The sequence below is a fragment of the Solea senegalensis genome, linkage group LG6, assembly GCF_019176455.1.
Source record: "Solea senegalensis isolate Sse05_10M linkage group LG6, IFAPA_SoseM_1, whole genome shotgun sequence".
In the NCBI taxonomy this organism is placed as follows: Eukaryota; Metazoa; Chordata; class Actinopteri; order Pleuronectiformes; family Soleidae; genus Solea; species Solea senegalensis.
This window is the reverse complement of record NC_058026.1, coordinates 1,101,451-1,127,604: the sequence shown is the minus strand read 5'-3', so window position 1 is coordinate 1,127,604 and position 26,154 is coordinate 1,101,451. Positions and strand designations below refer to the sequence as shown.

Here is a 26,154-nt window from a genome sequence, read left to right as displayed (position 1 = left end):
TTCAGTCTAAAGTTACGCTTTAATGAAAAATAGCTTTCAGTATCGCACTGATCTTTTATTGTGACCGTTATATTGTCACTTCATATGGCACGTTTACATTCTTTCTAATTTTACTGTAGTACCGCCTTCTTTTAATAGAGAAAAGTCAAAATATAATGTGCTACTTTGGAGTTTTTAATTAAAACTGAGTCTCCCCCTTTTTTAAAACCCTTAACCCCCAAATCATTTCTGCACAGTCCCTCACTTCAAACCTCAGCTTAAGCCCGCCCCACACAAGACGTCAGATTCTGGTCCTGATCTGGCCTTTCCAACCATCATGGGTGTCCGATTTTAGGCTGATTTGTACAGATTATCTGGTGTGTGAGGGATTAACACACGAGATTGGGGAACAATAACCAATGAGAGCGAGTTGACCGGGAAACGGACGTTGTGTACTTTTGTTTGGAAGACAAGCTGATGGTGTTCGTCCACGGGTGTGTTTGTGTTTGTGTTCACAGCTGTTAGCTGACCACACTGAAGCTCCGCCTCCACGTCTGGATCGTCTCGTCTGTGCTTTCTCAGGATTAAACCGTTGAAAAGTGTGGGACAGATGTTAATACTGGGGACAGAGGACAGATGTTGATACAGGGGACAGAGGACAGATGTTCATACTGGGGACAGAGGACAGATGTTGATACTGGGGACAGAGGACAGATGTTGATACTGGGGACATAGGATGATGTTGATACTGGGGACAGAGGACAGATGTTGATACTGGGGACAGAGGACAGATGTTGATACACTGGGGACAGAGGACAGATGTTGATACTGGGACAGAGGACCAGGACAGATGTTGATACTGGGGACAGAGGACAGATGTTGATACTGGGGACAGAGGACAGATGTTGATGTGGCAGAGGACGATGTTGATACTGGGGAGGGACAGATGTTGACAGGACAGAGGACGATGTTCACTGGGACAGAGGACGATGTTGATACTGGGGAGAGGACAGATGTTGATACTGACAGAGGACAGATGTTGATACTGGGACAGAGGATGATGTTGATACAGGGGACAGAGGACAGATGTTGATACTGGGGACAGAGGACAGATGTTGATGATACGGGGACAGAGGACAGAGGGGAGAGGACAGATGTTGATACTGGGGACAGAGGACAGATGTTGATACTGGGGACAGAGGACAGATGTTGATACTGGGGACAGAGGACAACCGCGAACTGAGCGTTCATTAAATGAAACGATGATGATGAAATATGACGCAGAAAGTCATAAACTCTAATCTTGTCATGGGTTTGAAGCAGAAACCATGAGGAGGGAAATCTCACTGTCAGTCATTATTTTGATAATTAGCATAATATTAATGACAACATCCCACATGTCGATGGCACAGATGCTAGTTTTGTAACATGACAACAAACAGCTGCAGCTGAGTGAGTGAGTGAGTGAGTGAGTGAGTGAGTCACTGCGTGATGGCTGGGATGCTGCGGGACCTCTTCATGATGAGCCGCACCTCCACGTCAGGGAGGCTGTCCTGTTTGGTCTGAGCACAGCCCTCGTCTGCCGCAGCCATGTGCAGGTCGAAGCGCAGCGACACCGACTTCTTCCTCAGTTTGGGGTTCCCTCTGAAGAAGGAGCCCTCCCACTGCTTTATCACCTGATCCATCTTCTCCGTCCTGACGAGAGAGGTTACAAACCCAGTGAGTGTAAACGTGGTGGTGATGTCTGACTTTAAATGCAGACTGTGTGATATCTCATTCAACACAAGAACACAACACCGACGTCTTATCTTTGACTGCGTTATGTTGCTGTGGCTGTTGCAGGTTCCTGTTTCCTGTCTTTGTCTGCGCTCTCTGAGCCGCACACTTCATACACGTCACACCACTGCACTGTCATTTGTAATCCTATCCAAGTTTAACACAATGTGCTGAACAGAACAATAAATAAAAGCTCACACAAGACGATAAAATACATGTGAACAATAAAGGAGTAAAAAAAGAACAGCCACAACTTCATAGACTGAAAAATGAACAACAAACACACACTCGATTATTCAAAGATTATTAATTATGTCATTCAAATATAATCTCTGCCTGAGGTCAACCTGCAGTACCACTCATCTCCACCAGTGGGCCACGGCACACACCTCAGGAAACACTCAACTGACAAACTTGTGCTTATGTGTGTTCATTCTTGTATGTATCTTGTGTGCATGTGTGTGTGTGTGCGTGTGTGTGTGTGTGTGTGTGTGTGTATGTGTGTCCAGGTATTACTAATGTTGTGGGGACCTAAACCTGTTTACACAGTCACATTATGGGGACTTGTCCTCCTTGTGGGGACAAAAAGCAAGTCCCCATAACGTAAATTACTACATTTTAAGGTGAAGGTATGTTTTAAGGTTAGGTTAGGGTTAGGGTTAGGCCAGTAGTAATTGTGGTTAAGGTTAGAGTAAGTCTCCAAGAAATTAATGTAAGTCAATGCAATGTCCCCTCAAGTCATGAATGTCGAACATGTGTGTGCGTGTGTGTGTGTGCCTGTGTGTGTGTGTGTGTGTGTGTGTGTGTGTGCTGTGTGTGCGTGTGGTGTGTGTGTGTGTGTGTGTGTGTGTGTGTGTGTGTGTGTGTGTGTGTTAACACGTGAATCATAAACAAAGAATTCCACCCATGTCTGGTCCAACAGTCAGAGGTGAATAAGAGACGCCGTGCCCTAAAATCAAACACATCAAACACAAGCGTTCCCATGCAGCGCTGTGACCTTTCATTACTCATGGGAACGTCGGCGGAAAGCGTGGAGTGATTGTTGTCTGTCTGTCTGTCTGTCTGTCTGTCTGTGTGTGTGTCTGTGTGTCCTCCCCGCCCTGACATGGATGAGGTCATGGTGAGGTCAATGAGTCAATATAAAGGCTGAGTGTTGACTGGGAGATTAAAGAAAATGTGTTTCATTCTGTTGTTGAAACATGAATCTTCTCAGGATGAAATAATAGTCACACTGCTGTGTTTTGTTATTGTGACTATACAGCATCAATATTTCTCACTTTATTGGAAAACATCCAGAAAATATGGCTAAAATTACACCCATGTTCATCATGTATGTGTATGTGCTCTCGCTGGAGTAAAATGAGTGCACACTGATTTAGAAAGAGTGGAATCTTCAGTGATTTCAGTGGTAACAACAAATGTCTCCATGTCGACCAGCATCGTTGATGAAAATCTAATCAATACTTCTTCTTCTTCTATGATGGTACATTACCGCCCTCTTCTGGATGAACACCGAACACTCCTACACTACCCAGACCATAATATCCTGGTGTCTAAAGGTCAGTCTGGCTCAGTTTATACAGCTAAATTTCAGTGACCGCTCACACAAACAACCATCAACACTGCAGCAGTGGTCACCACCGTTAATACACACTTCATGTACATTCAATTGTTTAGTAAAATATTGGACCTTGGCCAAATCTACTTCCTGACCCCTGACCCCTGACCCCTGACCTAGAGCGTCCACTTAAACTAACCATGAAATCCATTTCTGGACAACGACGCCGACACCGCGCAGAGAGGCCCTCGCCCTCAATGATGCTAACCACTGCCCCACCGTGTGGTCACCTTATTTATTTCAGTCGGACAATTCATGTTTGAATTTAACACCACAGATTATAATCTGATGATCAAATACTGTATTTAAACCCCTGCTGGAGCTTATACAAGGATGCTGGGGTTGCTGGTGATGTAACTGGAAGGTTGATGGTTCAATCCTGGAGCAAGGCACCCAATCCCCCACAGCTCCTGTGTCTGTGTCTGGTGTTTGTACGTACTCACCATGTTTTATTTGTTCTTTATTTATCCAGGAACGTCCCAAGATACAAGATCTCTACCTCCAAAGAATCTTTATTCATTTACTTTTAGATTTTTTTGATTCTTTTGATTTGTAGCTGACGCTAGTGAAATAGTTTATGTGTCTCCATGACGACACCAGAAGTCAGCAGTATCGATAGTTGTGGTTATTTCTTCCTCATGCTCGCCTAAATGATCTACCGCTGGTGTACGGGGTGAACACAGTAAATGTGAAGATAAATGTGTTTCTATGAAAATATTGAAACGTTATTGAACTGTGTTTCTAGTGTTATGAGAGCAAACAAACGTGAATTCTTTTCTCTGTTCAAAGTCATGAATCTGCTCCTTGGTGAGGAACGATGCTTCAGTGGTATGGACGCCACCTTTGCTTTGAACTTGAAACCCAGGAAACAGTGAAATGACTTCATCTGACTAACCTGGTTAATAATCACTTATTAATAAGGAGAACAAAGATCAATACTTACTCGATGGTGCCGTGACCCTCGGCACTTTCGCGCACTACGTTGCCCTGGAGAATCTCCTGAGTCTTCACAGTGGAGATTGGCAGGTCTTTATCTAGCTCCGCCTCTGAAAGATGACACATGGAGTTAGTGTGCGTGTGTCTTTAGGACTTTTATGGCATTAACAATGACCTTATCAGGACCAGCAGTCCTCATGGAGACCAAAACCTGGCCCTGAGGAGGCAGAACCTTATTTCTAAGGAACGGGTTAAGTTTCGGTCTAAGGTTTGAATTGCGGTTGAGTTCAGGTTAGGTTTAGCTAACCTTAAGCTGCGTGTTACCTGTTAGTATGACAAGGCTTTGCTGTCTGTGCAGCTCGCTCTTCTTTAGTCCACTCTCTGCTGGCAGGAGTGACGGTATTTCAGGCAGAGGCTCAGACTTGGGTTCATCTGGAGTAACAGCCGGGTCACTGAAGCCGTTCTCCAGCGCGGTCTCCACTGACTCCACTGACTCCACTGACTCCACCACAGACGACCTCCATGGCTGCAGACTCATCAGCTGACCATCCCGACCCATGTACCTGCAGCCATGAGGGAAATGTACACTAACACTTTCACCATTCAGGTTTTTCACACTGATGATGATGATGATGATGAAGATGAACATATATATATATATCTATATATACTGTATATATAGATATATTTTTAATTCATCATCGCGTCTTTTATTTTATTTATTTTATGTGATTGCACATGCGCTGCTGAGAAAGACGGTGCTAAATTGTCCTGCAACAGTGACAATAAAGCTATTCTATTCTACTCTACTCTATTCTATTCTGCTCTATTCTATTCTACTCTATTCTATTCTATTCTATTCTACTCTACTCTATTATATTCTACTCTATTCTATTATATTCTATTCTACTCTACTCTATTCGATTCTATCTGATTCTGCCTATTCTATTCTATCTCCCTACTCTACTCTACTCTCTACTCTCTCTATTCCTATTCTTCTACTCTCTCTCTCTATCTCTACTCTATTATATTCTACTACTTATATTCTACTCTACTCTACTCTACTCTATACTACTTCTCACTCTATTCTCTATTCTATTCTACTCTACTCTATTCTATTCTATTCTATTCTATTCTATTCCTTCTACTCTTACTCTACTCTCTACTACTCTACTATATTCTATTCTTACTCTACTCTACTCTCTCTCTACTATTCTACCTATTCTATATATACTATTATATTATATTCTCCTCTACTATACTCACCATATTCCTCTACTTCTGCTACTCTACTATTACTCTCTACTCTCTTACTTCTATCTATTATTCTATATTATATTCTACTCTACTCTACTCTACTATATTCTACTCTACTCTACTATTATATTATATTATATTATATTATATTATATTCTACTCTACTCTACTATACTACTACTACTCTATTCTACTACTACTATTCCTCTACTCTCTCTACTCTACTCTACTCTACTCTATTCTATTCTCTACTCTACTCTACTCTACTCTACTCTATTCTATTCTACTCTACTCTATTCTATTCTTTTCGACTCTACTCTGCTCTACTCTAGTTTGTGAGTTTGTGTTTTATTTGTTAGAATTTTCTGCTTAAAGAAAAATAAATGCATTTTTGTAGAATTATAATGCAACTCAACAACCAAACCTGACCACAGTGAACAATATTTGTATAATAATATTATATAATATAATACATTAGGTTACATTTATCACATGATTAAAGTCAAAATGTAATTATATATAAGCTTGTCTAGTGTTTTCAGTGTGCAACAACATCATGAACCACAATGAGCCTATAAACACTATTACACTGCAGCGTTAACATTGTACACAGCATGCTGTCAACGTGAGAGTCACTTACACAAACCCTTATTATTATTCTTCTTCTTATTATTATTATTATCATTATTGCTATTATAGTTATTATTATTAATATTATTAGTAGTAGTATTGTTGTTATTATTATTATTATCATTATTAGTATTATTATTGTTATTATTATTAGTATTATTGTTATTATTATTATTATTATTATTATTATTATTGTTATTATTATTATTGTTATTATCATTATTATCATTATTACTATTATAGTTATTATTATCATTATCATTATCATTATCATTATTATTATTGTTATTATTATTATTATTGTTATTATCATTATTATTATCATTATTACTATTATAGTTATTATTATTATTACTATTCTTCTTCTTATTATTATTATTATTATTATTATCATTATTATTATTATCATTATTAATATTATTAGTGTTATTGTTATTATTATTATTATTGTTGTTATTATTATTTCTTTTATTATTATTATTATTATTATTATTATTAATATTACTATTATTCTTATTATTCTTATTATTATTATCCTTATTAATATTATTAGTATTATTATTATTATTGTTATCATTATTATTATTATTGTTATTATTATTATTATCGTTATTATTATTATTGTTATCATTATTATTATTATTGTTATTATTATTATTATCGTTATTATTATTATTGTTATTATTATTATTATTATACCATGGTCTTCTTTTGCTGCTCTCCTGTGGACGGGTCACCTGCAGCATGTCACCCCTCGTTCACCACATCTCTGCTAATCTGTCGCAGGTCAGTAACACTAACCGTGACCCAGCCCCAGGTCCATCAACAGAACTGAACAGCAGGTCGTTGAGTGTGGAGACACCTGAACCATCATCTGTGAGAATATGGTTACTGGCACTGACTCCACTGGAGACTGTTGTCTTCTCTCCTACAGTAAATTCTCTCCTTCTCCAGAGAGCAATCACAGACGTGCAGGATGAGGACGGACAACACACGACCAACACAACAATCCCACGTCACAAAGTGCAGACATGTATACATGTACTGTATATATACATACAGTACATGTATACATGTATCTATGTACATGTACTGTATACAGTACATGAGGATGTTCTCTTGGTCTTTTAAGCCTTCATCACTCAGTCTCCACCCTTCTCAAATAAGAGCAAACAATGCAAATGTCTGCTGTCAGGTCGTACCTCCCATTCAAATTTATTTGGCAGCACATCAGTGACTCTGTGCTCACGACTGAAGCAGCACATCAGTGACTCTGTGCTCACGACTGAAGCAGCACATCAGTGACTCTGTGCTCACGACTGAAGCAGCACATCAGTGACTCTGTGCTCACGACCGAAGCAGCACATCAGTGACTCAGTGACTCTGAGCTCACACAAGCAGCACATCTGAACTGAAGCAGCACATCAGTGACTCTGTGCTCACATCAATGACTCTGTGCTCACGACTGAAGCAGCACATCAGTGACTCTGAGCTCATGACTGAAGCAGCACATCAGTGACTCTGTGCTCACGACCGAAGCAGCACATCAGTGACTCTGTGCTCACGACTGAAGCAGCACATCAGTGAGCTCATGACTGAAGCAGCACATCAGTGACTCTGTGCTCACGACTGCACACTCAGTCTGACTCACAGTCACGCACTGATCATCAGTGACTCTGAGCTCACGACTGAAGCAGCACATCAGTGACTCTGAGCTCACGACTGAAGCAGCACATCAGTGACTCTGAGCTCACGACTGAAGCAGCATCAGTGACTCTGAGCTCACGACGAAGCAGCACATCAGTGACTCTGAGCTCACGACTGAAGCACATCAGTGACTCTGAGCTCACGACTGAAGCAGCACATCAGTGACTCTGAGCTCACGACTGAAGCAGCACATCAGTGACTCTGAGCTCACGACTGAAGCAGCACATCAGTGACTCTGATGCAGTGAAACAGCTGCGGCAGAGTCTGAGTGCAGATTACAGACAGCGATGGGAATGAGGTGATGAACCATGGTCAGCTTGATTTAATTCATGGTTATATAACTACACACCAGCGGTGACCACATACAGTGTCAGGTGTGTGGTCACTTTCCACTCACTGCAACAACAAGTCATGATTGGCTGTAATCCACGGCCTCAATCTGTCTCAGCATGCATTTGAGTCATTAATCCATGACAGAACAGTCGTATTAAAATGAAATGATCTCGTTTGACAGATCTCCAAAGCTAATGATTGTGTTGTGTCTGAGCTCATGTGGGTGTTTTTCTCCGTCTGCAGAGATGAAACAAATCAACTTCCTGGTTGACCTCACCTGCCCTCTTCGCGCTCCAGCAGACGTCGGTAAGTGGCAATTTCTCGCTCCAGCCTCATCTTGGTGTTGAGCAGCAGGCTGTGGCGCTGGCGCTGGGTGGCCAGCCCCCCCCTCACCTGCTCCAACTCACTCTCCAAGCCCATGATCACCTGGGAAAGGTCCTGCAGCTGACTGGAGTACATGCGCTGGGTATTCTGCAATGAGTTCTCCAATCCTTTTTCCTGTGCAGCAAGAGAGACGACGGGCTATTAGCATAACGATGCGCGTATAATTGAACATAATGACATTTCAACAACTGCTTATCTGATCTCAAATCCTGGTTCACCTCTAATTTCCTCAAATTAAACAGTGACAAAAACCTACCCCTCCTCCCTCACCATGGACAGCTCCTCTCAGCTCACTAACCCTCAGCAGTAACATTACCCGTCTCACTGCAACTCTCCCGTCCAGAACTCAGCTGCTGCATCATCACAGAAGCCCCTCATTCCACCACATCACCGCCATCCACAACCTCCACCCTCCGTATCTCTCCGACCTCCTCCACATCACCACCTTGTCCCGCTCCCTCAGATCCTCCTCCATCCTCCGCCCGCCACCTGTTGAGATGAACCTACTCTCTGTGATTTTCTGTTTGTTCTGTACAGTGTCCTTGAAATACAATGTACTACTATTATTATTTATTATTATTATTATTATTATAGAATAAAAAAGGACACGATCCATCGTGAGTACTGTGCAGCGGTACAGCTGTGAAACGCTGTCAAATTGATAGATAGAACAATTTCATCCAATAAGACGTTAGACAACCCTTTTAAACAAACCCCATCAAACCTGAACCCTAACCCAGTCAGGAACACGCTCATCATGATTCATCCATTCATAAGTTAGAATTGGTGCTGATGCTTTTGCTCTTTAGATTCTCCCCGGACGGATTAGCCCGCGTACAAAGCCAAACAGGCAGCGCAGTCCTGGAAACCCCCACACAACAGCAAGCCCGAGCACGACGCTGAAAAACGTTTGAAACTTTTCACCCCCATCTATAGAGAGGAGGAGGAGGAGGAGGCCGGGCAAGAGGAGGAGGCCGGGCTAGGGAAGAGGCCGGGCTAGAGGAGGAGGAGGAGGAGGAGGCCGGGCTAGAGGGAAGAGGCCGGGCTAGAGGAGGAGGAGGAGGAGGCCGGGCTAGAGGAGGAGGCCGGGCTAGAGGAGGAGGCTAGAGGAGGAGGCCGGGCTAGGGGAGGAGGCTGGGCTAGGGGAGGAGGCAAAGCTTCACCAACGGCAGCAATTGTGAGGCAGCACTGACGTAGCAAGAAATGAGAGAGTGCTATTGAAATGGACCATGTTGGTGACAGAGTGGCTGTGATGAAAGGGTGAGTCATGGACTGAGGTCAGCTGCCGGTCGTATGACTACGTTCACAAACTAATGCAAGGCCTTTATTTGAGAGCTTCGACCTTTAGCTTGAGCTTGAGCTTGAGCTTAAGTGTCCTAATATTCATAGTCATCATTCAACAATTATTTTGAATGCAATCATTTATCATTTTATCAAATCTATGATATTTATTTACATTTTAGTTTCCAGGTTAATTAACTTTTCTACCACAAACGTTATAAACTGAAAACTCTCATAAAATCACTTTATATATTATATATTATTATTATTATTGTTATTATTATATTAGACAGATAAAACTTTATAATCCAATACAGTCTGAAAAAACTGTAGATCACATGAAGGAGACATATGAGCTTAGTCCTGATGTTGATGTTGAAACAGCTTCAAATGGCACAAATGTGTCGTTAACAGCTTCACAGTTTGACTGATATCAGCAGATACTGGAGTTATATCAGTAAAATACATGAAGAAGTGAAATCGTGCCATCCTCACAAAGATAAACGCCCTGACACTGGCGTCGAGTACAAATGTAAATGGATGGATTTAAACTGCCAATCTGAGCCTTTTGCATGGACGAGAGATTCTTTATCTTTATGAGATTCTACAAACACAACGACTCTTCACTCGTTATTAAGTTCTTAGTGAAGTCTTCACTGGGACAAAACAAATACTATCAAATCTTCCACTGAAAAATGTGTCAAGTCTTGAAGAGTAAATGAGAAATCTACAGCTTTGTGCAGAAGTGTGATTTCTAAGCTTTCCATCAATGTTCTAACACATTTTAGAAATCTCTCACAAACTTGTAAAAATTATTATTTATTTGGCAAATAACAAATGTGAGAACATTTAAGTAAATAACTATAATTTGATCTTTTAATCAAGAAATGATAATGTAATAATATTCATGTACTATTTTTTCTGTTCTTTTGGAAAACAGTGAATTTGAAAATTCATGGTTAACAGTTTTTAGCATAAGAAAATAAAATATATATATGTATATAATTTCAGTTAAAGAGCTTGTAGACGCTGGTGTATTAACCATTAGATAAAGATAAAACAATGATTTGATCATTATCAATGCTGTGCATTAAGGGCAGCTGTGGCTAACACATGTCGTGTGGCTCAGGTCATACATGTTCATGTGTTGTATGTTGTCTTACCAAAGCATGCAGAGTCTCGATCTCCACCTGCAGGGAGTGCCACTGCTTCCTGGCCTCCGTCAGCTCGGCCCGCGCCTCCCTCAGTGCAGCGCCGCCGAGACTCACCTGAGCCCACGCTGCCTCCTCCTGGGCGAGGTGAGAAGGATCAGACACACACAGTGTTTCATGCTGTGTGTTTAGAACGCTGTCAATCAAAGCTGCTGAACACTACATGCATCGATGTGCACTGAATGCTGGGAAACTGAACCCTCAACCCTCCAGTTTAAAGACAACTTGTTCTACCGATCATCCACCTTCACCAAAGATAAACAAGACACACCCAACATCCACCTGCACACACACACACTGGCACTCAGTCAATGAGCGTGTGGTTGTGTTGCTTGTGTGCGTTTGGGTTTGAGTAAACAGTGTGTGTGTGTGTGTGTGTGTGTGTACACACAGCTGCTGAAGCTGAACATCTGTTCATCTCTCACACAGACAGAGAAACTGTCTCAGCACAGTGAGGAGAAAAGAAGGAGGAAGTTGACTTTGGTCATCAATAATAATCTCACCACTATTATGGTGTAACAGTTCCTTTAGTGGGACACAGACAGAGTTTCATAAATAAAAACCCTGCTGTGGACACTTCCAGCCGTTTGACTGTGAGACCAAAGTCATTGTGATGTGACACACTAACACTGTCTGAGCCTTTGTTCACAGCAGGTGTTTAAAACAAGAGTCAAAAAGCTCAGAAAGCAACTTTCTCTAAAGGATCAAACACGAGACAAAAGAGAATACTTCATCTCACCTTTGTGATATATGTATATATCTATATCTATACATAACATATAAGTGTGCAGCAGCATTTATAATTCAGTGATTATTGGGGTCTTTACTGGTCCTCAGTATCTACGATTTTTTGAAACTGCTGGGATTTGCACTCACAACCATCTCACAGAGCGTTTGACAGAGAACATACGAGTGTGCAGCAGCTCTCTGGACCCAAAGTGTCTGCTGAAGCCAAAGGTCAGTGGACTAAAGCCAGACTAGCTGCAGATAAACAAGACACATGAACCTGGAAGCAGGTGGGCTGCAGCAGAAGAAGACCACCACTCCTCCCCCCCCTTTAAGATGGGCCCTGTGTACCTAATAAAGTGGCGGCTAATCACAGAAGGGATATAAGTCGTGGTCAAGACCATTAAATAAACCACAAATAACCACTTTAACTGGAACCAATGGTGATCCAAATCACAGCAGGTGGTGGACTCAGAAGGAAGGAAGTCACAAATAACCACCAGAGACCATTCAGCTGCTCACAAAAAGAATGGAAGTCTATGGGAAAATAAGCTTCCACTTCTAATAAACTAAATCAATAACTAGTTTCAGGTCTTTCGGAAAAGAACCAGCTCTCAGATTTGTAAACCATCATTCAATCATGCAATCACAAATCATCCAATCATGAGGATTCATCATTGGATTATACAAGGTTTGCACAAGACACCAAGCGGGGCTACACTGGACTGGGCACTTTATTAGGTACACGTGACACATGATGACACAGACTGTACATATGAAGAAAAGAAGGGAGAGTCATGGTCTACAGCACAGACAGCACAGACAGCACAGACAGCACAGACATGAAACATACCTCACACAGAGCTCCTCTGTGTGCTGATGCTGCTGCTGCTGCTGCTGCTGCTGCTGATGATCCAGCTCCAGAGTGGCTAGGCCCCACCAAGCCTGGAGGTGGATTTGAGGTGGCCCGCAGGCCACGGTGTCTCTCTCCAGGGCCGGGAAGTCTGTTATGGTCGCACTGGGCTCTGATTCGATCGAAGAGCCTGGTGAGCTCCATCCCTGTGCCATCCTCCTCCTCCTCCTCCCCTTCTCCTGCTGCTGCTGCTGCTGCTGCTGCTGCTGCTGTGGCTAACAGGACATCGCAGGAACCGGCCCGCTGCAGCTGCTGAGCCTGGGCTGCCTGCAAACAGTGGGGGGAGACAGAGAGAGACAGAGAGAGAGAGAGAGAGAGAGAGGAGATACAAAAGAAATACAAGACTCTGGGATTAAATTAGTTAATGTGTAGATTAATGGATGCAAAGGACAATAAGAGAGAAGGAAAGAAAAGAGACAAAGAGTTTATGTGTGTGTGTGTGTGTGTGTGTGTGTGTGTTACAGGTATTACATTACTCATGTTGTGGGGACCATGACACAATTACATTATGGGGACTTGTCTTCTTTATGGGGACAAAAAGCGAGTCCCCGTAACATAAATGATCCAAACCAATTGTATTCATAAAGCACATTTGTAAATCAGAGGGTGAACCAAAGGCAGCACACAAGATACACAATCAACAAGGACTAGGACTAGAAAAAGATTATTATTATTATTATTATTCATAATAACAATAATAATAATAATAATAATAATAAGTCAAAAGACAATAAAAGAAACATTCAGAAAAAAAACACACACATAAAACAGAAGTCACTCCAGGTTAAAAACCAAAGAAAATAAATGTGTTTTCAAATGAGACCAAGTATGGTGACTCAGACACACTTTAAGTCGACTAAAATGAATTTCTTGGAGAGACTCAGTCTAACTTTAAACCAGACTGTAACCACTGAGCCTGAAAGTCTGCATTTTCTCTGATGACACAAAGAACGAGTGCAGTCTTCAAACTGTTCCAGTTTGAAGACTCACTGAACTCACTGAACTCGACTCACTGAACTGCTCTGTGAAGCAGCAGCCAATCAAATCACATCATACAAATACTGTATTTCAACCGCTCAAATCATGTAAATGCATTTCAAGTCAATCAGAAGAACAAACGCGGTCTCTCTGTTACTGGTGTTTTTGTTGGACGACGTGCGACCAGCAACTAGGGCTGGGTATCAATCCAACATTTTTGATAACAGTACCAATACCGATACCTTCATTTTGATACTGGTACCAATACCGATACCTTCATTTTGATACTGGTACCAATACCGATACCTTCATTTTGATACCGGTATCAATACCTTCATTTTGATACCGGTATCAATACCGATACCTTCATTTTGATACCGGTACCAATACCTTCATTTTGATACTGGTACCAATACCGATACCTTCATTTTGATACCGGTATCAATACTTTCATTTTGATACCGGTATCAATACCGATACCTTCATTTTGATACCGGTTGCTGATTGATACTTTTTTCAATACCAGTTTAATAATATAATTTCTTAAAAAACAAAATTACACATTATGGAAAAAATCCATCCTTAGTTTTTATTTTTCAGTTTTGACATTTTTACACTCAATGCATTTTTTTTTTTTTTTACATAAAAAAATGAACTACAAATGATTTTCAGTGCAAAAAGAACAATTTCAAACAAGTGACAAGTCATTTTCACTAAAGGATCTCACAGAAACGTACAAAAGGCAAAATCATTAGAACACAATACATAACAATAACACTCAAAAAACATAATCTAGGCTGAGATAATCTGAGATAATCTCAGTTTAACTAATAGCAACAGTTTACTCACCTCCTGTAGAAAAGGGTAACAAACCTTTAACATTAAAGTTGTGACTGTGGCACTCGTCTTGTTTTTCTTTGTTTATCACCGACTGACCTCGTCCTCCTCCTCACATCAGGGTCAGAGGTCACTGTGAGGACAAGATAAACACAGTGAGCTGTTTAACAGGTTAAACTTCATCAGTTACTGTCTATATTCAGTTAGCTTTTCATTTAGTGAGCTATATAGCCATAACGTTAACATTAAGTTAGCGTGACATGGATTCCAGTTCAAGCACATGTTACGCTGCAGTAACAAACATACAACACGTAAACTCACCTCCGTGTACTCGTCATGGATGAAGGTGTGAAATCCGTGTACTCGTCATGGATGAAGGTGTGAAACCTCGGTGGCATTTTAGCGCCTTCGCACCTTAACACACTAGCGTAGTTAACGACACAGACACACGTGAACGCGGTCTGTGGGCGTAACAACATTCTATTCTTCCTGCACGCCACAACCACGTGTAACGTTACAGCCAATCACCGGCAGCATTAGCAGATCTGATCACGTGATTAACTCTGAAGGTATCTAAAGTTAGGACCGAAAAACAAGGCACGTTTCGGTGTCGGTGCCATGAAAGAACCGAAGTTCGTACCCAGCCCTAGCAGCAACGTTGAACACTATGTCGCAGTGTCTTTGTTGCTATAAACATTGTACATGTACAAACATCTTACTGGTAAAAGCACTTTTTACCAGTACCGTTTTACCGTTTAATATTTGTTTTGTACACAGAGTACTGTGTCATTTTTATTTGTTATCAGCTGGTTTTGCTAACAATGGCTAACCTAAGACACATTAGCACTTTGACTAATCAACTGGTCTGCTGCGAAGTGTGAGTGAATAGGCGTGAAAACTGCAGTGTAATAGCAGCGTGAGTGGTCATCAAGACTAGAGAAGTGCTATATAAATACAGACCATAAACCACTAATCCACTGTGAATAGGTATACATCCAGTCATCTTGACAGAACATGGAGTAAGCTTGTACTCATTACCAGCAGTGTGTAAACCGACACCATAACTACAAAGTCATTCACTCAGCTTTTTTCACCAAACCTTTCTGCTTCAACCTGCGTCGCTGTGTTTAAACGTGGTGTTTGTTGAGACCAGGATGCCAACACAGGCTCAATTACCCTAATTACTACAAATCGTCTGTTCAAGAAGACTCAAAACGAGTCAGGTATCAAATGTATGCATATGATGTGCAACAACTGCACCCAACCCTGAGAAAGAGACACCAATGCCTGCAGGTGCCTATGTGTCGACCTGCTCAGTCTCCAGTCTATTTCACATACAAGTCAGGCAGGATAATTGTGCCATAATTGAAAACAATCCACAATAACATCTCAGTTTAATGTCAATGAAGTTCAAGAAAGAAAACTTTACTTCTGTAGCTCTGGACTTTTGGGGAAATCTGCTCCATGATGGGAGTTCCTGTTGACTGTTCTCCTACAACTGCTGTTCATACTAAGTCTGGTAGAAAAGTTGATTTTCTTTGGCATCATGTTACCCAAGAGTGTCTGTTGTGATCATATGACTATTATTATAGTAGAAGTTCCAGCAGGGCAGCCCATGGCTGAGTGTAAAGGGAATTTGGTTTGTGACTGGAGGGTTGCTGGTTCGTGTCCCCACCTGGTCAAGGGCTACGGTATCTCTGAGAGAGTTACCCAGTTACCCCGACCATGAAGGTCACATCCAGTGTACATCCTAGTGCCAAGCCAGGATAAATGGTGTGTTACAGAGCCCAGACAGCGAGAAGCCAAAAGAAAAACACTGGATACGTATTTTGGATTTGTTTGCTGCTTTGGACTTGGATTACCTACTGTATATACCGACTACTTTTAGATGAAACCACTCCACTTATTCCCTGTAACACGTCTGAGTCCTTTCTGAGCTTACCCTGATACAGACGGTTGGATTCATTTTTGAGTTGACAGATGTTTGGTCAACCAACATCAGGCTCTCACACAACTGAGGCAGAGACAGGACTCCATCACCCAATGCCAGTGTCTTTTTATCTCACTGTCCTTCTGGAAACCATGGCAACACAATGTTGGTCAAGAGTCTGGAAGCCACGTAGTGTGAGCATTGTTGCTTAGAGGCTTTTAAAATGAATCTTTCTTGACAATATTTAGTCTGCAGGGGGCACTGTGCCATTTTTACAAAAAAAATATAAGGACTCAGGTTGTGATGAGACCATCAGATTGTACAGTGTGAGCAAATAAAGTCATGAGCTTTGGCTTTACATCATAGGTCATTTACAGTGTGAGTGATTTCTAAGATTGTTCAGAGTGTAAATTAAAATGTAACAGCAAAACCAGGACCAGCAAAACCAGGACCAGTAAACACAAGCAGCTAAATGCAATTTCAGCCTGTGTCTCACTTTCCGCTCTCAGGAGATTTAAATCACCAATGACTTTATGACTTTCCGTAGTTAGCTAAAGACGATTGGACTTGACTCAAAGACTGGGTTGGGACCCACAGATGGATCGCCAGAGATTTTTTTGGGTCCCCAAACAAATGTGCAAAATCTTCCCAAACATTTAGTTAAGATTTATGTCAATATGTTTTATTGTGTTTACCAATTGTAAATAATATATGGCTGTGACTTCATAAATTCATAATAGTGTATAAATGAACACACTTCATTGTCTTCTTGTCATGATCTATAGTGTGATCATCAGAGGCATCTTTGAAAGTTTGGGGCCTGAATGACTGAAACACGTCTCTGTTAGTCTCACACCCTCAGCTGAACTGTCAAATATCAGTCAGACGGTAAATATTCTAAACATTACATGCACAATGTACCTGGAACACACATCTTACTTCAACCTGTGTGTGAATGACAGTGAGACAGGTGCTACGGTGAAGACAAACAATGTTGAAGATGGAGCTGCCGGACAGGAGGGGAAGACGACAGAGAAGGTTCATGGATGTTGTGAAGGAGGACATGAGGACAGTTGGTGTAACAGAAGAGGACACAAGGACGAGGACACAACAGTTATCAAAAAGAGAACATACCAAACTATCTCCAAACACGGGAAAAAGAAGAAGAAGAAGAAGAAGAAGAAGAAGAAGAAGACAACGACAAAGATAAGCAACAGCAAATCCAAGTTCAAGAGAGAGGTGGGACTGTGACATCGTCATTTTCTTAGTGTATTGGTTGTCCATACAAAAATGCATGGGTGGCATTTTGAGGACCTATTTCAACGCTCCCAAAACGCCAGGTTGTGAATAAAAAGCCAATACTGTAAACAGACGTCTTTTCCTGCCTCCTTGTTTTGTGTTTGTCTGCATGATTCAAGAGAAACAGAAAAAGTGAAGGTAAAAGAAGCAGAAAAGAAGTGTGAGGATCCACTGAAAACAAAGATGTTCTAATACTGTCGACATGTGTAGAACATTTAGTGACCTTGAAGTCCTGGTGCATCTCCTGCAGCTCTCTCATGGAGTGTTGAACTTCTTCCTCCAGCGTCACGTTGCCCTGGTCCGCCCTCCTCTTCGTCTCCCGGAGCAGAACCACCTGCTGCTCCAGACGTCGGGTGTTTTGTTCCTCTGTCTCACACCTACAATGTCAACAGCTGAAGTCATCTAGTGTTTATTGTTAAATGAACAATATTAAAGGTTATTCTTATAACCAACATTGTAGAATTGTCAGATTATTATATGGTAATACCTGTAATAGTGAGGTAATAAAGAGATAATAATGTGCTATTTTTACACATTTATATAAAAGCTTGGTAATGAGAGTTTCCACAGGTTACCGTCAGTGTTTCACCTTCATATACGACACCATCTGTGAATATCTTATAAATGACATTTAATCAGTCTCTGTCTCAAGTCATTAATTATATTATATCATTTAATGATTGTAATGTAATGAAGGAGCTAATGTAGCACATCCAATCTCCCCACAGAGATTAATAAAGCTCATATCAATAACAATAATCTCATATTTACCATATATTTTAAAGCTCTGTGTGTGTGTGTTGTGTGTGTGTGTGTGTGTGTGTGCGTGATGACATGTGTGTGTGAGATGACTGAGTGTGTGTGTGTGGGTGTGTGTGTGTGAGAGATGACTGAGTGTGTGTGTGTGTGTGTGTGTGTGTGTGTGAGATGACTGTGTGTGTGTGTGTGTGTGTGTGAGTGACTGAGTGTGTGTGTGTGTGTGTGTGTGTGTGTGAGATGACTGAGTGTGTGTGTGTGTGTGTGTGTGTGTGTGTGAGATGACTGAGTGTGTGTGTGTGGGTGTGTGTGTGTGTGAGTGTGTGTGTGTGTGTGTGTGAGATGACTGAGTGTGTGTGTGTGTGTGTGTGTGTGTGAGTGATGTGATGTGTGTGTGTGTGTGTGTGTGTGTGAGTGTGATGATGTGTGTGTGTGAGATGACTGAGTGTGTGTGTGTGTTGTGTGTGTGTGTGTGTGTGATGATGTGTGTGTGTGATGATGTGTGTGTGTGATGTGTGTGTGTGTGTGTGTGAGATGACTGAGTGTGTGTGTGTGTGTGTGTGAGATGAGAGTGTGTGTGTGTGTGTGTGTGTGATTGTGTGTGTGAGATGACTGTGTGTGTGTGATGCGTGTGTGTGTGTGTGTGTGTGTGATGACTGAGTGTGTGTGTGTGTGTGTGAGATGACTGAGTGTGTGTGTGTGTGTGTGTGATGATGTGATGTGTGTGTGTGTGTGTGATGATGTGTGTGTGTGTGTGATGATGTGTGTGTGTGTGTGTGTGTGTGTGTGAGATGACTGAGTGTGTGTGTGTGTGTGTGTGTGAGATGACTGAGAGTGTGTGTGTGTGTGTGTGTGAGTGTGTGTGTGTGTGTGTGTGAGATGACTGAGTGTGTGTGTGTGTGTGTGTGAGATGTGTGTGTGTGTGAGATGACTGAGTGTGTGTGTGTGTGTGTGTGTGTGAGATGACTGAGTGTGTGAGTGTGTGTGTGTGTGTTGTGTATGTTGTGGTTGGTTGAGTGCACTTAGACATACAGTAAGTGAAAGCGCTGACAGACACGAAGCCTGGACTTGTATGCAGGTGAGATCACAGGAGCGACACTTGATGAATGATGAATGTAATGATAACACAGGATCGTGCTTTGTCTCAAACTCTTTCCCACAATCTGAATTTAAGTGAATGTAATTCATATGGACTCAGATCCCAGCAGCCATTTTGTGTTTTGCTATGATAGAAGATTGAAGATGAACTGAACCCTTCTTCTGAAGATAACTCTTCAAAATTCAAAATAGTTTTTCAATTAAAAAGTGCAAACACTGGACTTTTAACTTGAAATTTCTCTAAAACAGTACAGTACAAATGCCTGATTTACAGTATGGTAGCAGTCATAGATGCCCTGAACACAACCTATGGAAATGTTTGGTTTTATTACATCTCAACGTTGATTTTTTCTTATTTTATCTTCAAATAAAACATACAAATATGGGATTGTTAACTTAAATATAAATGTCTGATTAAGTAAATGAAAACTAGCCATTGTTATTTTGTTTGACTATAACTTTTCTATATTAAATCAGAGAGTTGAGATCACAGCTGACCTGGTGTGGATGGCAGCAGCTCTGGACTTCATGTTGTCCGACTGTAAGGCCAGCTGAGCGTTCTCCACCAGCAGTTTACCAACCTGACACAAGAGCAACACAATCACATCACAATACATTAAAGACATGACACAAGAGCAACACAATCACATCACAATAAATTAAACCTGACACAAGAGCAACACAATCACATCACAATACATTAAACCTGACACAAGAGCAACACAATCACATCACAATACATTAAAGACATGACACAAGAGCAACACAATCACATCACAAATGGACAATAAAACTGACTTTGACTTTGACTTTGAAAAACAAATGTGCCAGGATGTTTCAAAACCCGCAGGAGGAACAAAGGGCGTGTCCATCACACACACAGAAATGTGAACACACCCTTACACTTTGTGTTCGTATGCAAACAGGGCGAAATACACCCACAGATAACGTTCTATACTCATCATGGAGGCCATGTGCTATGGTTGTGGAGAAGGCTGCATCGTGGTTTTCATGAGCCACAATGATCATTTCCCTATTGCTTTTGTTTGTTTGTTTGTTTTATCTATTAGAAGAGTGTCTGTCACTCATCCTTCGATTCTCTCACTTCTTGTCACATTCACATAATCAACATAATAATAGGACACTAAATAAAAAGTACCGTGTGTTTGAAGTAAATGAATTCAAATGTGTGTTTTAAATACGATTGTGGCCCCAAACGATGTGTAAAGTACAAATACTTCAGTACAACGTTCATGTACTTCTACTTTACTTAAAAGCAACTTTTACTTTTACTCCACTATCTTTGTTACTCGTTACTACCAAATAAAATCTGAAGAAGAAGAGTTGGTATTATGGTCTGTATTCATTATGTGGAGCTTTTCTAGTCTTGACCAGCTGCTTTCATACACATTCACACGCTGCAACACGGACTTAAGTGAATAGACCAGGAATTGAACCCACAGCATTCCAGTTGAAAGACATCTCGCCCTACCGCTGAGCCACCATGGCTCCAATCTTTACTGCTCACCTTTTTATTACTTAAGTACATTTTATATCAGAGAATGACTTTTGTAAATGTCATGAAACTGAAGGTACTTTTTACAGCACACTGACAAAAACAACGTCATCCAAACAAAATGGGGCTTTTATTCTGAAAACAGCGCTTTCAAAGTTGTAATGGTGTTTGACTTCCTGTCCCTGTAGAACACTAGCATTCAGCAATTATAGTTATTTTCAAATCCACTTCTTTTTTTTAAGTCAATAATTAATCGTTCAGTTTTGACCCAAATAATCGTGATTATTATATTTTCCATAATTGAGCGCTAGTTTGTAATTATTATTACTTATTGTAAGTAATTGTTGGAAAATTGTTTGAAATGTATGCAAGTACACGTTGTCATTATAGAGTTATATAGAGTTAATATAGAGTAAATATTTAAAAACACCTTCTGGTATATTTTATTTACTATGAAAATGTTAACAATTAATTATAATTTTTTTCCCACTCCAAAGGTCTCACAGCAGGGAATATAACTGAATTTAACATGATTTATAACCTTATTTTTTTAATAATTCACACTTGGCAAGTTTTCTTCACAAAACATATTTTCATAATTTTAAACCAGAGCTGGAATAATTAATCAAATCATTTTATTAATTATATAAATGAATTGATGACTATTTTAAAAATTGATAAATGGCTTGCGTGTATTTTTTTCCCCAGATTTTTCACTATTTACTGGTATATTTGTTCCATTAACAAACAAAATCGTACAAATGGAATTGTGTTGGTATGTAGACACAACAGGACACCTGATATTTGTGATCACAAATATCATATTTTCTGACATTCTATGGATCAAACTACAAAAATAATTGTGCTTTACACACTTAAAGCATCTGTGAGACGTTCACATAATCACTGCGTTGGTGCTTTAAACTAACAAAGACGATAAAAAGGAGAATACAAATTTTGCTTTTGCACTTTGACCTGAGTCATGTGGTTTGCAACAAACAATAATTCAAACATCCACTGAGCAGGAAGTGACACTAAAACCAGGGAGGAGTAGAAAACCATCATGTCATGTGACCGACGGCTCTGACTGCTGTTAATGGTCTACTCAGTGCAACAGATGTTAAAGTCGTAAAGAGTTCAACTTTCTTTGTCTGTGTGTGTGACAGGTGACATGTGACAGGTGACAGGTGACAGATGACAGGTGATATTCCTGTGGCTTTGATCCAGGCCTAATGATGCACACACACACACACACACACACACACACACACACACACACACACACACACATCTGCGTCTAATCCTCTGCATTACCTTCACATTACCTCTCACCTTGTGGACTTTTGTGGAATCTGTCTGCTTACTACGGCTGCAACTAACAATTACATTCATCATTTCATTATTATATTCATTCTCTTCCCCCCCCATATAACAATGTTCTCAAATGTCTTGTTTTGTCCACAAACTCAATTTCGTCTCAAATGATTTCTTTGTTATACAGCACAAAAAAAAGTCTGACTCAAACCAATGAATCAATTATTAAAATAGTTGACGATGAGTTTAGGAGTCAATTATTAATCATAACTGTAATTGTTGTAATGGTAGCACGACGCTAACCCTGCACTTCACACACTTTAAACATTCACAACCTCCTTAAATTTAAAAACAACTAAAGGTGATGATCTTAAACTCCTCCTCTTCACGAACGAGGAAGACATGTTTGAAGCTAACGTTGAAGCTAACGCTGAAGCTAACTGGTTTACATGCACAGTGTACTCGAGCTAAGGCCGTAGTCTGACTAAGATTTGTGTACGTCCGGCTCCGCCTCCATAGGTGGCGCTGTGTCTCTCCATAAGCTAATGCGTGTTGAATCATTCGGTTGAACTTTACGTCACAGAAGAACAAACAGTGAATGGCGAGATGATCGTGCTGTGCTTCTGTATGTTTTATGCTAATCATGACACAATTCCCGACAACAGTACTAAAGTTTATACGTCGCCTCCTTTTACTTGTGCTCACTTTAGCGGATACTCCACCTTGTGGCCAAAAGGAGAAAGCACACCTCTCGGTTGGTGCTACTATCACAGAAAACACTATTTTGTGAGCGACACACAACAATACATACACAACTGGACGTTATAACTTGTTAACATTTGAGATGAAATAACTCGAAAAATATAAAGGAATGGGGTGTGGCTTATTCTGTTCTCATTTCTTGTCCTTACACTAGTGTTGTTGTTGTTGTTGTTTCTTTTCTTTGTGAAATAACAGTTTGCAGTTGCAGTAAATACAGTTTCATCGCTGCATCGTCCATTTTTCAGATGTAACACAACACAACAATCACACTGGTTTTACTCAGATCGATATTTTCTTAAAATAAAGCAAAGATTGCACATCCTGTCGCTCCTGTACCATGACACACATCTTCAGCCAAAAGTCCAGATTAATGAATTAACTACAGAAGTTTGAAAAGTCATAACAAACAAGAAGGTTTGCAACCTGCTCAGAATAAGGGCCTTTGTGTGTGTGTGTGTGTGTGTGTGTGTGTCCTCTGCGGGTTCTCCAGTGTCCCCTCTGAGTGTAAACACATGCAGAGGACACTTGGACACCATAAATTGACCATGTTGTGGAAATGTTGATGATCAAAGATGGAGTTTCTGGAGTTGGTGGAGAGTTAAGTTGAAGAGCTTTATTGAAGACAGCTCAGATCTGAGGAGGACTGAGACGATGCTGACAGCTGGACGTCCTCTAACAAAGGACGTCCTGGACGTCATCTTTTACAAGATTTTACAGCTTTCCAACTTACAGCAAAATGTAGGTTCAGTTGAAAATGTTCTGTATTTACATCGCGCTGTCTTCTGTCTTGATGACGACCATTCACACCCATTCACACCCATTCACTCACACTTTTCTTTTTGATTCTTTGTTTCACTAGAATAAGTCAACATTACCATGTCATCCCCTCAGGCTCAGCTCACGTGTGGATGCTCTGGGTTTCAGCAGCTCCGTTAAGCCAGACATGTGTACAGCATCATGTGTTCCCATGAGGCTGTTATTAACCCTGTCATTGCTTGATGCTGTGATTATACAGTAAATACTGCGTCCAGCTCCCAGCAGCCGACGACGGTACATGATCCTAACGTATTTATACAACCTGAGTGCAAATAATAGTTTGCTCCGTCTGCTAAACTTGGACATTGTGACGTTGTTCATGATCGTGTCGTCATGATAAACCTGACCTGGGTACGGAGCTCCCTCAGTGTCTCTTCCTGTTGGGACCAGTCCTCGGAGCGCGAGCTACTGTTGACGCCCCAGTTGGCGATCTGATCCTCCAGCTGAGTGTTGGCCTCCTGCAGCTCGTTCACCTGCTCCAGGAAGCCCTTCAGCCGGGCATTCAGTCCCCACATGGTTTGACGGGAGTCCTGCAGGAAGTCCATGGAGACCTGAGAGACGACACACAGTCAAATGACACCGGACAGCCAGCGCAGTGCCAGAGATGGTCGCACACACACACACACACACTGTGAAGTTAAAACTTTCACTGCAAACAATCTGCCACTCAGTCAGAGATCACACACATACTGTGAGAGGCGTGCACTGGGTAAATATTTACCCAGCAATACTCACCCGAGGTAATGTGACCTGCCGCGGATAAAACTCAGCGAATGAAGTAACAGGGAGGAAAATTCCTCGAGTCTGAGCCTGGTCACACTGAGCTCAGCCACATTCCTCCACAATCAGCTGCTCAAGCCTTCCCCACTGTGTCACAGGTCAGTCTGTGTCACAGGTCAGTCTGTGTCACAGGTCAGTCTGTGTCACTGTCCTCAGCATCCTCCGCCCTCTGGACAGCGGTCAGGAGAGGAGAGAGCAGCGAGTTAGTGCTTACGTCACCACCACTCTTGATCCAGGATTACTGAGCTGCATTCAGACAGAGCTCCAGAGACCCAGAGACCCAGTGACAGGACGTGTGTGGTTACATGTCCACACACACACTGAATGTTTGTGTCTGGGACAAAGGTTTCACAAAGGTTTCACGCTCTCAATACAATTTCATCACATTTAATATGAATATGACCTTTCGTCCTTGGCACCAGTGCACCCCGTGACCCTCATGTGGAGGATCAAGCGGTAGAAGATGAATGAATGAATGAATGAATGAGTACATTGTCATATGTCCTCGTATAAAAGCTTAGTCAGTTCAAGTGAAGGACAGAAAAATGTCCAAAAATGGAATGTTTGGGGACATTTGCCAAAAAATACAAAGCATTTCACTCGGTGGAAACGTGGTGTTAAAGGTCCCATTGGTAGGAATTAGTGACATCTAATGGTGGCACTGCACACTGCAACACTTCTCTGCTCACCATTCCCAGAGGACTTGAGTTAGTTTGTAAAAACTCTCTTTCCTCTTCGTCAGGGTGAACGTGTGAACGTGTGACTCTTCATCTGCAGAGTATGCTTTCATTTCCAAACATGAACGCCGGTGCTCTGGCTGGGTTGTACGTGTAAGGGTTGCTATGGAAACATAGTGGCCTAAGATGGCGGGTGTCCATAAAGCAAGACTCAAAGTAAATAATGATTTATAATAATGATGACTTGTACAAACATAATTATGGGTGGTGTCTTCAGTTTTCCTCAGTACACCGTCCTCAATGTTCATCTTTAATGACAAATGTAATTCATCGTCCTCGTTTTCTTAGGTTGTTATTTTAGAGGGAATTATTATTATTATTATTATTATTATTAATAAAACATGATATTAATGGAGAAAAGATTGGTTAAAGAACCATGGACCTGTGTGCCATCATCAGTAACGTAATGAAAACATTTCAGGTGTGTATTTGCTGAGACTAGGTGTGGTTTCAAGATCTCGCTCAATATTTAAAACACGCCAACACAAATGTAAACAAATGGATTTCACAACACACACAGTATTACAGGACTCACTGTGTATCATGAGGGTCAGGTGTTTGACACTGGAGATCTAGCACT

The 26,154-nt window shown here is 41.2% G+C and overlaps 1 protein-coding gene across 2 annotated transcripts; it reads right to left on the bottom strand.

Annotated features, from left to right (window-relative positions):
• Positions 1 to 1,136: 1,136 nt before the first annotated feature.
• Positions 1,137 to 24,924, bottom strand: krt222 (keratin 222). Of its 2 annotated transcripts, XM_044027805.1 has the most exons (10): positions 24,793 to 24,924; positions 24,405 to 24,608; positions 20,148 to 20,230; positions 18,019 to 18,172; positions 12,692 to 13,018; positions 11,065 to 11,190; positions 8,514 to 8,734; positions 4,634 to 4,872; positions 4,317 to 4,419; positions 1,137 to 1,674 (listed from the first exon to the last, which is right to left on the bottom strand). In XM_044027805.1, the coding sequence occupies exons 2-10, from the start codon at positions 24,600 to 24,602 to the stop codon at positions 1,461 to 1,463; spliced, it is 1,665 nt and encodes a 554-aa protein (XP_043883740.1). In that variant the 5' UTR covers positions 24,603 to 24,608; positions 24,793 to 24,924; the 3' UTR covers positions 1,137 to 1,460. The 2 variants fall into 2 exon arrangements, with proteins under 2 accessions (XP_043883740.1, XP_043883739.1); XM_044027804.1 differs by lacking the exon at positions 24,793 to 24,924 and having other exon boundaries at positions 24,405 to 24,733.
• Between the last annotated feature and the right edge of the window lie 1,230 nt (positions 24,925 to 26,154).

What these genes read in the sequence shown, in the direction of transcription:
- krt222 (XM_044027805.1), bottom strand. Translation starts at nt 24,602, where the DNA reads ATGGACTTCCTGCAGGACTCCCGTCAAACCATGTGGGGACTGAATGCC. An exon ending in TGAGGGAGCTCCGTACCCAG is followed by an intron (nt 20,231 to 24,404) that starts GTCAGGTTTATC and finishes CTCTTGTGTCAG; the next exon opens with GTTGGTAAACTGCTGGTGGA. An exon ending in GAGGGTCACGGCACCATCGA is followed by an intron (nt 1,675 to 4,316) that starts GTAAGTATTGAT and finishes CTCTCTCGTCAG; the next exon opens with GACGGAGAAGATGGATCAGG.